General features: G+C 44.7%; 3 protein-coding genes across 3 annotated transcripts; 2 read left to right on the top strand and 1 right to left on the bottom strand.

Moving 5' to 3' along the window:
- Positions 1 to 1,528: 1,528 nt before the first annotated feature.
- Positions 1,529 to 5,122, top strand: LOC123396107 (ras-associated and pleckstrin homology domains-containing protein 1). Its single transcript, XM_045091152.1, has 3 exons — positions 1,529 to 1,773; positions 4,319 to 4,446; positions 4,630 to 5,122. Exons 1-3 carry the CDS (start codon positions 1,599 to 1,601, stop codon positions 4,915 to 4,917), a joined length of 591 nt encoding a protein of 196 aa, XP_044947087.1. The 5' UTR covers positions 1,529 to 1,598; the 3' UTR covers positions 4,918 to 5,122.
- A 297-nt stretch (positions 5,123 to 5,419) lies between these two features.
- LOC123396105 (acyl-CoA-binding domain-containing protein 6-like) lies at positions 5,420 to 9,944 on the top strand. The gene is made up of 15 exons (XM_045091149.1): positions 5,420 to 5,719; positions 5,971 to 6,150; positions 6,336 to 6,413; positions 6,628 to 6,738; positions 6,836 to 6,902; positions 6,986 to 7,047; positions 7,169 to 7,308; positions 7,544 to 7,670; positions 7,742 to 7,856; positions 8,031 to 8,119; positions 8,451 to 8,534; positions 8,609 to 8,755; positions 8,824 to 8,979; positions 9,318 to 9,377; positions 9,598 to 9,944. The coding sequence occupies exons 1-15, from the start codon at positions 5,714 to 5,716 to the stop codon at positions 9,766 to 9,768; spliced, it is 1,593 nt and encodes a 530-aa protein (XP_044947084.1). The 5' UTR covers positions 5,420 to 5,713; the 3' UTR covers positions 9,769 to 9,944.
- Positions 9,945 to 10,190: 246 nt separating this feature from the next.
- On the bottom strand, positions 10,191 to 14,753 carry LOC123396106 (tryptophan--tRNA ligase, cytoplasmic). The gene is made up of 11 exons (XM_045091151.1): positions 14,394 to 14,753; positions 14,181 to 14,300; positions 13,505 to 13,690; positions 13,337 to 13,388; positions 13,075 to 13,227; positions 12,669 to 12,761; positions 11,991 to 12,071; positions 11,180 to 11,251; positions 10,757 to 10,825; positions 10,561 to 10,671; positions 10,191 to 10,421 (listed from the first exon to the last, which is right to left on the bottom strand). The coding sequence occupies exons 1-11, from the start codon at positions 14,612 to 14,614 to the stop codon at positions 10,371 to 10,373; spliced, it is 1,209 nt and encodes a 402-aa protein (XP_044947086.1). The 5' UTR covers positions 14,615 to 14,753; the 3' UTR covers positions 10,191 to 10,370.
- Positions 14,754 to 15,742: the final 989 nt, after the last annotated feature.

Raw genomic sequence — 15,742 nt, 5'->3', positions numbered from 1 at the left:
TGGGCCACTTTGCTGCACCGTTGTTACTATTGTTACTTGCTACTTGATACGAATCATCTTGTCACACAACTACTTGCTACCGATAATTTCAGTGCTTGCAGAGAATACCTTGCTGAAAACCACTTGTCAGATCCTTCTGCTCCTAGTTGGGTTCGACACTCTTACTTATCGAAAGGACTGCGATAGATCCCCTATACTTGTGGGTCATCACGAAGCTGCGACAAAGTAGAAGGTGTTGTCATGACGGGCGGCAGAGCTGCATCGCCGCATGCAGCAGACGATGCATCAATGAAGCTTTGCTGGAGCTCCATTGAAGCTTTGTCGGTGCATCAATGGAGCTTCGCTTGAGCTCCAATGAAGCTTCGACGGGGCGTCGTCAGTGTTGCGTTCTAGTTTTTCATAACACTCGATGTTGCTATGCGGCAACACCCGGTGGCTCCCAGTGCTACAATGTAGCTGTCGATGGCAACTTCGGTGACATGAGGTCATCGATACAAGGTGATAGGAGGGGTGCTACGTCGCTCTGCATCAGAAGGCGTTGTTCTGCGCTGCTCTATATCAGATGGATGTGGATCAGAGGAAAGAGGCCCTGGTTCTGTCGCGACGATCGAACGGTCATCGGAGACGGATCGAACGTCTGGTTGAGCAGATGATTTCTGTCTGATTTGTAGCAGCCGACTTTTTTTTGACATCGAGCATTGACCAAGAGTCTACTACCTTTAACCATGGCGCTAGCCCATATATTCCATCACCTACAACGGTAGGACAAGAGTCGGATCCGAAAAGAAAATTACAAACATGAGTCAAGTGAGGCTAATGATTTGGTTCACACTCGGCAACGTGTATTTTTCGTGTAGTGATGTTTACTGCTTGCTGGCCATGGCAATCCTAGGCGAGGTGGCAGAATGGAAGCAAGAGGCGCACGGAGTGGGTGGTCTACATAGATTTATGAGAGAGTAGGCTTAGAGTAACTCGTAGGTGTTGACGTTGATTGGGTCCTTGCATTGGCGCAAATGTATGCATTTGTGTCTCGCCTCTTGTACAAACTATTATATCTTCTATAAAAAAATATGATACACGGTGTACTCTTTAAAAAAGTTACCGCTTTGGCGCTAAAATATCATAGAGTGAGATTGCTCTCGCCTTTTCAACCAATTTTTCTTTTTCTTTCCATCACTATTTTTAGTTTGTTCCATAAGTTTTTCAGAACCACCTTTTCTTCGTCAAGGAAGTATTTGATGTTGTGTACTTGAACTTTCACTATCGTTCGAATCTGCTTCATCTTGACAACGAATTGATTTTGCGCCTTCCTAGTGAAATTCTTGAGGTGGCCTTGTGGGTCTCACAGGTCACAAAACACTGTCAAAAATTGTTTTCACAGATATGAAACGTTGTCGAAATTCATTGCATTTGCCCCAAAATGGCGGTTGACAAAGGAAATCCCAAACATTTTGCCCTCATTGTCGCTCGCAGTGTAAAAGCCCGCTAACCGTATGGGCTGAAAAGCCTCCACGCCTCTCCAAGGGAAAACAGCCGACGAAGCTCGTCACGCGTGGCCGTCCCGCGGAGCCACCGCTCCCTCTCGCCGGCGCCGACAAATGGGCCAGGCCCTGCGCCGCGCCTCGGGGCGCCTGAGGCCCCCTCCCCCGCCTCCGCCCCCGGCGAGGCCCCCGCCTACCCACCCTCCCCCGCCTCCACCACGGGCCGCACCGGCGCCCGCTGCTGGCGGCGGCGCAAGTCCTCCTCAGGATCGGCTCGACGTGTCACAGGATGGTACGGCGGCTTCTGCTTTTTTTTTCTTGGATCTCGCTTGTCATTCGCGTGCTGTGCCATTTGACCTGGTTGTTGGTTCTTGATGCCACCACAACCGTCCGCTGCCGTGTAGCTTTGTTTAAATGATGTCTGAGTATCCTTAGGTTCTTGACCTGACACATATGCTCCGATTTTCTGGTCATATTGAGCTGCGGTTCTGATAGACCATGTAGAAGCTAGTTCATGATCCTTGATGCTTTTTTGGGGCATCCTGCTCACAAAGATCACGTGCAGATTGTTGAATTGAAATGGGACATGCTTAAGTAGGTAGTGGGTACTATTTCATCTAATGAAGTGTGGCATGTGAATTTCTGCAAATCAGGTTTGTGATCCCTTTGGGATTTGAAGAACTGAAACCGACTATAACCAATTTAGCATCGACTATATATTGGGTTAAGTCAGCCAATTCGTATAGTTTCAGCATTTGTCGGCATGATCACACTATACAACTACAAGAAAACTAGAAATGTCAGTTAACTTTGTGTCGGGTGTTTTCTGACACTGAATAGCACAGTTGTCAGTAAGTTATTGTTTCTGCCCGAGTGCAGGAGGGCATGAACAGTCTATCCAAAATTATTATCGCAGTTTGTTCATGACATTATTGACCATAGAATTTGGTAAGCTGTTGCATTTGATGGATTTTACTGTGCAGAACACAACATCTACAACTAGAACTGCAGTAACAAAAGCGAGCCCCAAAACGTCCACGGACGCATCCGGACATGTTTGCGGACAGTGCCCGGTCACACCTATTTCTCGCTCATTGCAACCACGCTCCCCATTTCCATATCCTCATTCCTGTACAACTTCCATGCAACGTCCATTTGATCTGCGTACATAAAACCAAACTACAAACTAGCTACTCGTATCGGATATGTCGATGACCCCTTGCGGGAGCCGCCGGCCTCGTGCTCATTGGTGGCGGGACGAAACTCCGGCGCCTCCTCTTCGTCGTCCTCATCCGCGAAGAGCTCCTCACGCTTCACGTCGGCAGCGTGGATGAAGCGGTGGTTCGCCGTGACCTTCAGCTCTGACTGGATGGACTCGAGGATGGCCGCTGCTCTGCGTCCTCCTCCGCTTGGACCAGCTCGAACTGTGCTTGTGCGTCCTCCATGCTGAATCCGGCCAGCTCTGGCGCCTCCGCCTCGTCCTCCTTCTCTCCCGCCTCCTCCTCATCCAGCACCGCCTCACCCTCCTGCTCCGGGGAGTTCGGAGGCAGGCCAGCTGCATTGCAAGCGGCGTGACGTGTCTGGACGGTGCGCATCTCCACCTGGGTCTCCGCTCGACGCTCCAGGGTGAACATGTTGTAGCAGGTGATCTTGCATTGGACCATCGTGGCCGGCGGACGGCGAGGTCGGAGCGGAGAATGAGAGGGAGGCGGGGTTGCATAGCGCCGCGGACTTGAGGGAGAGGGAGGAAATGGGGGTGGCTTATGGCTAGGGTTAAGCCTCGTCGTCTGGCTTAAATAGACGGATTTGGTCCCTCGGGCGGTGGGCCGTGGCGGCGAGATGAATGCGGACCGGTGAGGTCTCGATGGACTAATGGGTTTTTGTGTCGGTCCCACCGGTCAATCTGACGTGGCAGGCGCGTCCGGGCCTCCCCATATCCTCCCCAAATATGGGCTGGGTTTAGGGGGCGCCGGACAGCCCAAACATTTGGGCTGGGTATAGGCGGTCCGGTTGTGTGGCAATCTCGTGATCCGGCCGTTCGCTCGGGTGTATAGGAGGTGGGGTGGGGGTGAGGGGTCTAGTTGTAGATGCTCTCACTATCCAGTAAATTTCCCTGTAACTCTCGGGACATGGCGCCTGAATGTTTTTTTTACGACCTAGGTTCGACTAGGTACCCACAAATGTGTAAATCCTTTCTAGAATTAATTATTTTATTTGGTAAGGCTGTGAATCTCATCATATATAAAAATTCTAACTATAAGGGTGACGGTGACTTGTAAATGTGACACGTTTCTTTGTAATGGGGTAATGATTTCAATGGGGGCCAAGAATAGAGTAATAACTCCTTAATATTTGAGTTGATTTGGATTATGGAGCACCAGGGAGTTCAGAGTAATAACTCAATATTTGAGCTGATTTGGCTATTGTAGTAGTAGGCTTCATCCTATCATAATTTTCTTGGCCGTGAAAACTGATGGAAGAATGCTACCAGCATAGTCAAGAACGTGTAAAGTTTGATGTGCTGTTATACCCCTTCTTTACTCTGCATGATAATAGCTGGCAAAGAACTGATGCCCCTTACAAAAAATTGTGTCTTTTGCTTGGATCCAATGGCACCATAGTTGTGTCTTTTGCTTGGGTCCAATGGAACCATAGTTTTCTTCTTCTTCTAAATAAGCTTATGGGATACATCACCATCTTGATTGTGACATAGTCTCACTGCAAGCTTTATTGACATTTATGAAAGCACTGTAACCTTGCAGTAGGTTTCAAATTGCTGTTGTCAATGTTTCATTTATCAGTGTATGATATATTTATTTATTGAAAATGCACTGCAGCTGTTACACCATCAACAAAAGATTCCCATGGTGTACTTGTAGAACGTGATCCAAGTTATGATGACATGCTTAAGCACATGGTTGGGAGAATCACTACTAAGCCTGGAGGAAAGCCAGAAATGGATGAAGTGAGTCCTGTGATTTTACATTGTTCTCCCTGCACTAAAATACCATAGTTTCCTTGATGATTTTATTGCATTGCACTGCATAATAAACCTATAAAGATGTGGACTTGAACAATCATTCTATTGAGTCTGAACTTTCTTTAGATTTTGGGAAGAAGTAATCTAATCAGAGGCTTGTGCTTGCAGGCTTCCGTCGTAGAGCGATACAACAGGCCGCTTCCTAAGGTGAGAACATCCGAATCCGAACCTGGGCAGAGCAGACAGCTACCTCCAGGAACCCTGAAAGTCGGGCACATCCAGGAGATCATTCAGCTGTACCAAGGAAAGTCCAGTAACCATCGTGGCCCGATGAGTGTGGACCAGATCGCTTCGAGGTTCAGAGTCGAAGCCTCCGTGGTCCATGGAATCGTGCAGTTTGTCTCGTTGCCGCAGGATGAAGGCGTTGAAAAGAAAGACGAGCGGCGGGACCCTTGAGCGGATTTTGTTCGGGCTGTCTAACATGGTGTAGATTGTTCATGCTCCCAAAATGAGTTGTTTCTTCATAGTGTTTTTGTAGGTTTCTTTCTTCTTGTTGTTGTGGCTGCTGCTGAGCTGAAAGCCTGGGATGATGATGGAAACTCGAAACCGTACATTGCTGTGTTGCCTAAATAAGTATGATGGCCGAGTTTTACACACTTAATTTTTTTTCTTTCTTTTTTGCCTTTTGTTGCATTTTCAAAAAGCAGATGCCATTTTGCATCAGTTTGTGATGTGGCAAATAGACGTATCCTAGGTAAATAATGCATATTTATTATATTTAGAAATATATTGATTTGTTACTCATTTTATAAAGTTCTTTGTAGAAAGAAATATAAGTACACTATATAGAACAAGAAATTCTGAGCTTCACTGCACGCATTTGAAGTGACCCACCAGATGTGGTGGAAGCTTCCGTCGCAATCAAACGGTCCCTACAACCCCGATCTCGATCGATCATCGATCTGCACCGATCACGAGGCACGCCGCTCCCCTCGTCATTTCCCATTGCGCGGGTCGCCGGAGGGCCAAAGCAGAAGCAGCAGCCAGGCCAGCGGTCCTCTTCCGCCTCTCCCCCCGCCAGATCTCGACGCTTCTAGAAGCTTCTGCCGACGTTAGAGTGCCGTCCAGATCTCGGACCTTCTAGAAGTCTCCACGGGCCGCGGCCCTCCCCGCCTCCTCCAGATCCCGAGGCTTGGGAGGACGCGGGAGGGGGATCCACGGGACCTTCGACTTCGAGCACCTGCTGCCAGGGATGCCGGTGAGTTGCTCGCAATTGTATCACTAGTACATGGGCTGAGTGAGTGGCCGTGGCTTCGCTCGGCTGCGTGCTGGCTCGTGATCCCATGTGTTGGCCGCGTGCCGTCTCTCTCTCTCTCTCGTGCCTAGTGATGCCGCTGAGTAGAGAAAAACATCGTCTACTTAGTGAGGGCTTGTGCTAATCGTCGTGAATTGATCACTACTGATTTGTAATGTCTCAATCAACCATGTTTTTCCTTCTGATCTTGTCAGAGCATACAAGAACCACTGCATTTTAAACCCGAAGAGCCTAAAGTAGTAGTGGCGCAGAACGAGAAGATGGTTGATGTTCAGGACAAGGAAGTCACCATGGAAGGCCTCTGCTCTGTGGCCGCTTACGATCTGTGGACGCCTCTCTCTGTCCCAGGACAGCGTCCGAAACCTCGATACAAGGTCTTTATTTGTGTTTATTTTTCTATTATACTCTCTCTGTTCCTAAATACTTGTTGTTGGAGAGAACCAGACTAGTTCTCTCCAACAACAAGTATTGTGGTACAGAGGGAGTACATCTTATGGTCTTTTGCTGGGCTGTTTTCCCTTGATGCTTCTGACACACTGGCTCCAATTACGCTCTGCAGCATGGAGCTGCCGTGGTTCAGGAAAAGATGTATGTCTTTGGTGGAAACCACAATGGCCGCTACCTTGGTGACATTCAGGTACATTGGTCATTATGATTCTCAGTGGAAGGGGATGTCTGTGCCTTCAGCTATGTTACCTGTATTTTTTATAGTTGAGTTTCTAGCGCGGAATTGTTACTCGTTTCATTGAGCCCTAGATTTCCTTAATTAGTTGCCTCAGGGGTTAACCCCTGGTCCTATATTTATGACGATGGCGCACAGCTTTAACAATGGGATCCTTCTTTGATCGAAGGTTCTGGATTTCAAAAGTTTGTCATGGTCAAAACTAGAAGCTAAAATTCAATCAGAATCTTCAGAATCGGCTGAACCAGTTTTAGTTGCCCCATGTGCTGGTCATTCACTGGTAATCATCAACTACTCTTTGTAATTATTAGTGATGTGATTTCCAATGGTTGTAATTATAACGTTATCAGATTGTGTCTGTCTTCTAATCCCTGTAGATTCCATCTGGAAACAAGGTTCTGTCACTTGCAGGACACACCAGGGAACATACAGAGAGTCTCAGTGGTTAGCCTAATACACGGCTCATTTTTCTCTGTTCTTATATTGTGATGCCAGAACTCAATATTTTTTACTCAATGTTGTACCAGTGAAGGAGTTTGATCCGCAAACCTGCACTTGGTCAATTTTACGTACTTATGGGAAGTCACCTGTATGTATATTTAATTTGTATTTATGCTGTTCAATTGGGTCGCAATTTTGTGACTCTTTTTCCTGAAGGTTGCTTCTTTTTGGTCAATATGTATCTTATGGTGCTTTTCCTTTTTGTTTAGAGCTCACGTGGTGGTCAATCAGTGACTCGTATTGGAGACACTTTAGTTGTGTTTGGAGGTGAAGGTGATGGGAGGTCTCTTCTGAATGACCTGCACGTTCTTGATCTCGAAACCATGACTTGGGATGAATTTGAGAGCACGTAAGTTTTGTGGATTTGGTTTGATTGTTCTAAACAAAATGGAGCTGATTTGTTAAAATTGCACAAATGAAGTTAAAAAGTTCTTAGATGGGTATTCTTACATATATAGCACGTGTCACTTGTAGTTGGCAATTATTTTACTTTGATTAGAACATGAAATAGAACTTGCAGTAAACGCATTAACCGGCTCTACTTTGAGGTGCAGGATTGATATCTGACAATTATTTCATTACAGAGGCACTCCTCCTTCTCCAAGGTCTGAGCATGCTGCTGCATGCTATGCAGACCGGTATCTCCTGATATTTGGTGGGGGGTCTCATTCTACATGTTTCAGTGATCTTTATCTCCTTGACATGCAAACAGTGAGACTTCTCTCTAGAGCTGGTATTGTACATTTGCAATTCCAAACCACTCACCTGACCGTTAATTGCAGATGGAATGGTCAAGACCAGAGCAGCACGGTATAATTCCAGAACCAAGAGCAGGGCATGCAGGTGTAACGGTTGGGGATAACTGGGTTATCACTGGCGGTGGTAATAGTAAGAAAGGTAAGGTTGAAATATTATGATTTTTTTTACATTACTGTGTCCATTCGTTTCCGCTATTTGGTAGCCTAATGAATGTAGCTCCCTTCCATCTATAATCGGTTATTCCACTTTGTTCCGTTTATAAAAAGCAGCTCACAAAACTGTTATCACTCACATGTGCCTAATGCACTGCAGGTGTTCCAGAAACGCTTGTGCTTAACATGTCTACTTTGGTATGGTCGGTTGTTACTAGTTTTGAAGGCCGGGCGCCCCCTACAAGTGAGGTTAGCCATTTTTATTCTTATTTTGCAATCTGTAAAGCAACGTGAACTTTTATTTTGCATAACATCGTATATGTTCCGCACAGTTACTTGAAAACTCTCTGAATAGTTTGGATAAATGAAGAAAAGGTCTTTTGGTTCTAAAAGTTCAAATTGAACATTCCAACTAGATTCTTGAAAACAACGTTATATGAGTCTAAGCCTTTTAAGGATCTCGTAATAGTGAAGTTCACATGGTCGTACTGCTAACTGTATTTATAATATTGCTTAATTGTGATTCTATGGTGTTATGCGCCCAAGCTGTCGGTGATCTCTGTAATCTCCTTCACCACAGGGATCGAGTTTAGTACTTTACACAATTAATGGAGAAGATTTTCTGTTGTCATTTGGAGGATACAGTGGACGTTACAGCAACGAGGCATGTTCCTCTATCATCAGTTTAACTTTTCTGATATATATCTTCATATTTAGATGAGTATTTGTTTTATTTAGGTTTATGTTCTGAAGACAAGTCTCAGACCAAGTTTGTCTTCTTCACGAATAGATGAACTCGAGACAAATGGCATGACCCCATTATCTGCAGAAGTAAATTCTAGCAGGGGACCCATATTCGAAATTGAAAAACTTAGAGATGACAAGGTAATATCTTAAGCATGTGCCTGCTTGTTGAAACCACAGTTAACGCTTTTTCTCTCTGTCGTTTTCAGAATAACAAAGGAGGAGATATCAGCAAAACCTTGGTGCAGGCAGTAAAGCGTGAGAAGAACCAGGTAGAAGAAAAACTTGAACAGGAAAAGCTGCAGAGCTTCCACCTGAAGAAGGAACTAGCTGATGTAGAGAACAAAAATGCGGAGCTTACAAAGGTAAGCTATACCACGCTCACGTAATTGTTTCAGGAAATTCCTTGTGTGCTGAAGTTATTTGTAATATTATCTCCATATAGAATTACTCGGACTTCTTTTTTATGATTTCTTATTCAAATATTTAAGGCCGTGAGCTTCAGAAAATCAAACTCAAATTACTGTATCTCAAAAGAATTATAGGTTATCAGCATAGCAGCATCCTTTTTCATATGTTTATGCTTGAATTGGAGTCTCAAAGGTGAAGCCTCAGTGTGATAGGAATATGCTCTCTTACTTTGCAAGAAGAAACTTTCCCTAAGCTCAATGTGATCAAGTTTTACGTGCTGTCTGTCGTGCAGGAACTCCAGTCAGTCCGTGATCAACTCTCGGACGAAGCAACGAGGGCTTCCAAACTCGAGGTACGCAAAGGTTCTTCGGGAAAGGGTCAGGAATCATGCTCTAGGTTTTGATGAGTTTGTCGAATACGAAAATAGAGAACTCCTTTATCACATTGTTCTTTTGGGATTGGAGTGATGATACGAGTTTTATCTTTGCCGAATAGGCTTTGATGAGTTTGTCGAATACGAAAATAGATCTCTTGGGATTCGAGTGATGATACGAGTTCTCCCTTTGCCGTAGGATGAAGTTTCAGAGATTCAACAACGGCTGCAGAAGATGCAAACCCTTGAAAAGGAGTTCGAATTGCTTCGGAGTGAAAGAGGTGGCGGGTCTGACAAATCAGGTTCAGGCAGCAACAAGAGGCCCGGCAGCGTGGGCTTCCGTAGGTGGTATGGAGATGACGAGAGCTAAAGTGGGGACTCTTCTCTTGGGTCACATTCTTTCATTAATGGTCATTTCTGATCTCATATATTTTTGGGTTAATCCAGGCTTATATAAAAAGCTTGAAAATCATTTTGTAAAGGAAAACACTGCTAGAACATCGCAATCCAACAAAGATCAAATGCCAAGAGAAATGTATTACATTCTGTGGAGTATCTTTTTTTCTTAGTTATATTTCACAGCGTTATTTTGTAAAGGCCTGCAGGTTTTTCAAATTCATATTTTGGTGGTATTCAGGAGGACGCTGTGATTCAGCCAGAAAATGTATGCATGTGAATTAATTCCAATAAATAGAAATCTTTCCAGAACGAAGCTTGTAGAGACACTGCTATGATCATTTGAGGGCGCTGCGCTTCAGGCAGAAAACATATAAATAGAAATATTTGCAGTGATTGAGCAAGCTTGAAAACAAATAGTATATAATATAGTGATTTTGCAAAATCAGTGGCCGCCATACAGGATTGAGTGGCCCGGTTCACATTAATAGTTACAACCAAATCCTCAAACTTCATATGTTGCTCCTGGAATTATAAAATCCACACAGAAAGGGTATGAACCTCCCACCCCAATGCTCAGCCGAACATGTTGGGAAGAGGCCTCACAGCCATGAAGGCGTCGACCATCTGTGTAAACAGGGCATCGTTAAATTGGCACAAGACATATGTAGGTGAATCTGTTTTTATCAGTGTTTGCACAGCGCAGCTAAGCGCTCCCTGTTATGTGCAAGACCCAATGAATGTGATAACATATGTTATTGCATACCTCCTCGGTAACTCGAGCTCTAGCTCTTTTGTGCCTTTCAACCATCTCAGAAAGAACCTTAACCAGAAGCTGCTTCACTTCACCTGTCAGCATACTTCCTTCCTTGTACTCCTGGTATTGAGTTTCACAACATTAGCACTGCCTAATTGGAAATTAAGTAGCTATCAAGTGTAGTTCTGTTATCTTGCAGTATTACCTTCTTTATGCGCTCGAGCTCATCATCGTCTTCAAGGAAAAAGTTCAGGTACTTAATTGAGACATCAACCTGAATACAACAATTACAATTTACCAATTGGTTGTCTTGTGCGAGGAACACATCACTTAGAGAAATATTGCAGGATGCAATGTTCCACAGTTTATCATTAAATACAATGTTGTCAGCTTCAATAAATGACGAAACTACAAACAAAGGGCATGTTGCTAACTTCATATTTTATGAAACTGGCAGCTTTACTTGATACACTGAAATTATTACATATTCTAATTTAAGTTTTGCATTTCAAGTAAATGCATGGTAGAATGATGCATAGGACATGTAATCAAACCGTCAAAAAGCTTGCTTGCTTACCTGCGCCATTTTATTGCTAGTATGTGCTCAAAACAACAGGAAAGGGTGTACCTCAAGGTTAGCTCCAAGTTTTCTATGAAGTTCTACGGAGTCCTGGCCACCTGAGAATGCATATTTATTCACCTGGAAAATGATGGTGAAGTAAATAGAAGTACAAAACAAAGACCTACAGGCTACAAATTCCGTGCTCAGCTCAATCTAGCAGCCGTTTCAGAGCATCTACAACCGGACCCACTCATACCTTCCCCAAACGTCAGGGCGGACAGCCCGTACAGGAGAGAGAAGGAAAAAAACTACCCAACCGGATCCCCCCACCCCCCACACCTCACCCCACTTTGTCCTCATATGTCCGGGCTGTCCGCAAATCCCCATATCCAAGCCACATATGAGGAGGATATGGGCAGTGGCGGAGCCAGGATTTGCATATAGCCGCTGAGGGGGGGGGGGGATACATACAGACTTGTGCATATCAGTGAAATATACAGTAGATACTTCAGGTTTCGTCGATCGTTGGGGGGGGGGGGGGACAGGCCCCTGCTCGTCCCCCCCCCCCTGGATATGGGGATGTCCGTCCGGGCAGGTGCCACGTAGGATTTGGCCCACTACAGACCACCTTTTCTCTCTCTTCCTCTCCACCAATCATATGCATGTGACAGGACATATAGGGGAAAATGAGGGGCATGGTTGTGTGCACGACAAATAGGGACTAAAAGCGGACATGCCCAGGCGCATCCACAGATGTTTGAGGAGCCAGATTTGTGCATCGTTGTTGTAGATGCTCTCAAACAAACAGGGGTCAACTGAAAACATGCCACTGTTGAAAATATTTTTTCTGAGACAAGAAATGATGTTGAGTACATACCTTTGTCTTTATTTCTTTAGTATTATCGGTCACATATATAGCAGAATTTGGATCACTAGCTGACATTTTCGTGTTCTCCCCCTGTAAGAGATATATATAAGTAACCCAAAGCAATGATATTAAAGTTATAGGATGTAGCAGAATTTGGAGCACTAGCTGATATATATAAGTAACCCCAAAGCAATGATATTTCCACAACAGGATGTAGCAAATAAATGTAAAACAAAAGGCACACGGGCTCCATAAACAAAGTTATAGTCTTGTTAATTTCAAAACAACTACATGGAGAAACAGCAAGTTCAAGAATTAACTGGAAGCAGTCAAACTGGACCTGCGTTTCTCATAATCACCAGAAAAAAAAAATCTTCTTATGTTTGCACTCATTAAAGCAAACCTAAATATGGCACATTCGTAACTCTACAACTTCTGGTACTTAGGAACAAGCCTCCCCCAAAAAGTTACGCTATTATTACCTCTAATTGAAATATTTCATATGCAACCATGTAAATAACCATTTCACTGTAAATCCTAATTGCCTGGCATTAAATGAGCGATTTGAGATAATAAACGTCCTGGGCATGAGGTCTGTCATCCATGTACTTATTTTTTGTGCCATGTTGAACATCTATGCAGTGAAGTATAAAGTTCTAAATCATGTTCCCCAGAAAACAAATGTACCTGAAGAGCAGGGAAAAATCTTGACTCAATCAGCGCTGGCTTCTGGTAACCAATTCTTGGAGCAACATCACGGGTCATCCTGAAATAAGGATCCTGGAAGAATGAAAGATGAGTTGAATGAGGAACTAAAGATCATGAAACAAATCATGAACATCTACCACAATTCAAAAAATTTGACGAAATTGCTCAGAGATGGTCTCATAACAATTCACATACAGATAAGCATATCCATAGTATGCACACAGTGAAAGGACAGTATTAGGTCCATTTTGGAAAGCACAAAAACTTGCAGAACGTTACTTCTGAATCAGTTGCAGCAGATATATGATAATGTCTAGGTATGCTAGCAAGTAGATATGAAACAAACTCTGTTTACAGGACAACTGTACCAAAAATATGTTTTTACCTGGTCTATTGCACAAGGTATCAGGCACCGTAGTTGGTCATTGCCAGAAAAGTGTTTGGGAAATGAAGAAGGGAATGATGGAACTGCTTGCACGGGAGGAAAGCTAATCTTTCCAATGTGATCCTCTGGAGTGAATCCAAATATTCCTACAACCTGTCATTGAAGAGCAGACTATGTTAGCCAACGTGAATGCTTCAACAGAAGCAACTGAGTTCTCTAATGCCAAATAGACAAATAGTGTAATCAATGGAACAGCTCTCACTTTATTATACGTCACACATCTGGCCACTTTAACCATGTTTTCGTAAAAGGCGCTGCAAGAAAGAGAAGAGGATTATTTTACTATTTTTTACATAGAAACTAAGCTAGGCTTTACGGGGCCATAAGGTAAAAGATCAATCAAGGCTAAAATTTAAAACATTAATCTTACCCGCCAACAAAATTAAAATCAGAGAAAATAAAAGTCCTTTCAACATCAAATCCACATGCTATAATGTCTTTTGCATTTTCACGCGCAAGCCTTTTACTTTCCTCAACAGTCAAATTTTTCCACAAGAACTTCTCGTCATCAGTTAGCTGTATCACCAGAGGAACCTTGAAAGCATCCTGCAAATATCTGAAGAAAGATTCTTCATGGTCAATGAGCATTATTAACGCTTACTTACACAATCAGATCTGAGATTACAATGCAAGTTTTATCAAATAAACCTAGAGAGTATAGAGCATACATAAGAGTATGAAATGCAGCATATTTATGTGCTAGAGTTTTTGAGAAGGATACGAGGAAAATAGTACTACTAAACATGCTAATTAGTGATGTTTAACTCCCGAGTTTCAAGGGTAGTGTTCATCTAAAGGTTTTCAGCAAGTTCACTGTTGGTACTTGATTCACCACATAAACTACTACAAACTGAAAAGACATCACTTTCACTAGTCTACTGAACTGGTAGCTGGAGTAATCAAGGACGAATCCTGCCTGCTCTCAAACTAATGGAGGCACAATGGACTGTTCGTTCTAGCCAAGAATACACGCTAATGCCCTGTTGCTTCCACCGCAGCGGCGTTGCCCAGATAAACAACACGGCGAATCAACAAAGTCTTCTTACTTGGTGAACATGAACGGGACGAGGTGTCCGAGATGCAACGCCTCGGACGAGGGCCCTCTCCCCGTGTAGAGGTAGAACTTGTCCCCCTTCTCGAATAGGTCCAGTATCTCGTTCAAATCCCTGCACACCCACAAAAAGGTTCCAAGATTGTGTCAGCAATTCCACCTCCGCCGCCGCCTGAGAAGGCAAAAGCTATGGCTATTTGTAAGGCACCGGTGGGCGAAGAAGAGGCCGCGGCGGAGGAAGCGGTGCGGGGGGCGGCCGGTGAGGCGCGCGATGCGGTCGATGAGCGCGGCGTGCAGGCGCTGGCAGCCGAACTGGTCGACCAGCTTGTCGTAGTCGATCCCGCCCTTCCCCGCCGACACCTCCCACGGGTTCACCACCTGCTCCTCCTCCTCCTCCTTCTTCTCAACCTCCGGCGCCACCGAGGACATAGCTAGTTCTCCTTCTCTGCCCTGCTCGTCGCCGGAGATGGGAGGCGGCGGCGGCAGCTGGAGGGGGAGGTAAGCTAAGGGCGTGTTCTGAACTCCTCACAGCGAATCCCGTCCGTTCGGCTTCGGCAGCGTCGCTAATCGCTACTCGCTTGCTTCTCCGCCGCCACCATGGGCTGGCAGCGTCGGTGGCCTGTCTTAGCGCCATAACGGGCCGGCTGGAACCATCCCAGGTCGGCCAGCCAGAAGAAATAGGCCGGAGTTGAAAAAAGTCTATTTTACTCCTATGAAGAAAATGGATTGTTCGCATAATCCTTTCAACTTTTTTGTTTCACTTAACACTCTAATTTTATCTATCCCGTTCAAAAATCGTCATTGGTGATTTGCACATGGTTTTTCTTACATGACCGAGGTTAAAGTGGGTTTTTTGACTAGTGGAGCCATGTCGTAGCGTCTTTGGGTGTCGTTATCGGTTTACGAAAGAACGGGTCCTTTAGCATCTCGACTTCTACACACACGATGACAACCTCTCAACCGGTAAGTCTTGCCAGAAGACTGTTGTGCTCGGGACGTTGGCAGACTCCAAGTTGCTTGTAGGCAAGCAAAGGCACGGGAAGCTCTAAGTTGCTTGCCGGCAAGTGAAGGCCCGACAAGCTGTGTGCCGGCAGGTCCCCACTACCAAGCCACCACTCCAGCTTATCGGGATGGTTGTCACTTGTTGATGAAGTGTCGAGCGGGCGGGCAGTTAGGTAGAGCTTGTCGGGTCACGTGGCAGATCTGGAGGATTAATCCAACTTTATCGACATACGTCTTAACACTACTAGGAGAAATCCTACCAGTAGCGTTGTTTTTTCCCTTACTAATAGCGCGGGGGCAGCCCTACAGCTAACCTGTTAGCAGTAGCGCTGGATTTAAAGCCCCCTCTACGTATTTGTGCATGCTCTAAAGAGTAGTTTCATCGTATCATAATGAAAATGCATTATTCTCGTCATATCATACACATAAAGTAGTCTCGTCATTTATAGAATCATCATCATTATCCAACACATATATCGTTATCCAACACAAATATCATCAAATTCCGAAAATAGCGATACACACAAGTCATGGCACACCCACAAGTTTCATCAT

Source organism: Hordeum vulgare, chromosome 5H, assembly GCF_904849725.1.
Source record: "Hordeum vulgare subsp. vulgare chromosome 5H, MorexV3_pseudomolecules_assembly, whole genome shotgun sequence".
Lineage (NCBI taxonomy): Eukaryota > Viridiplantae > Streptophyta > Magnoliopsida > Poales > Poaceae > Hordeum > Hordeum vulgare.
Note: the sequence above shows the minus strand (reverse complement) of the source record. Positions and strands in the feature narration are given on the sequence as shown.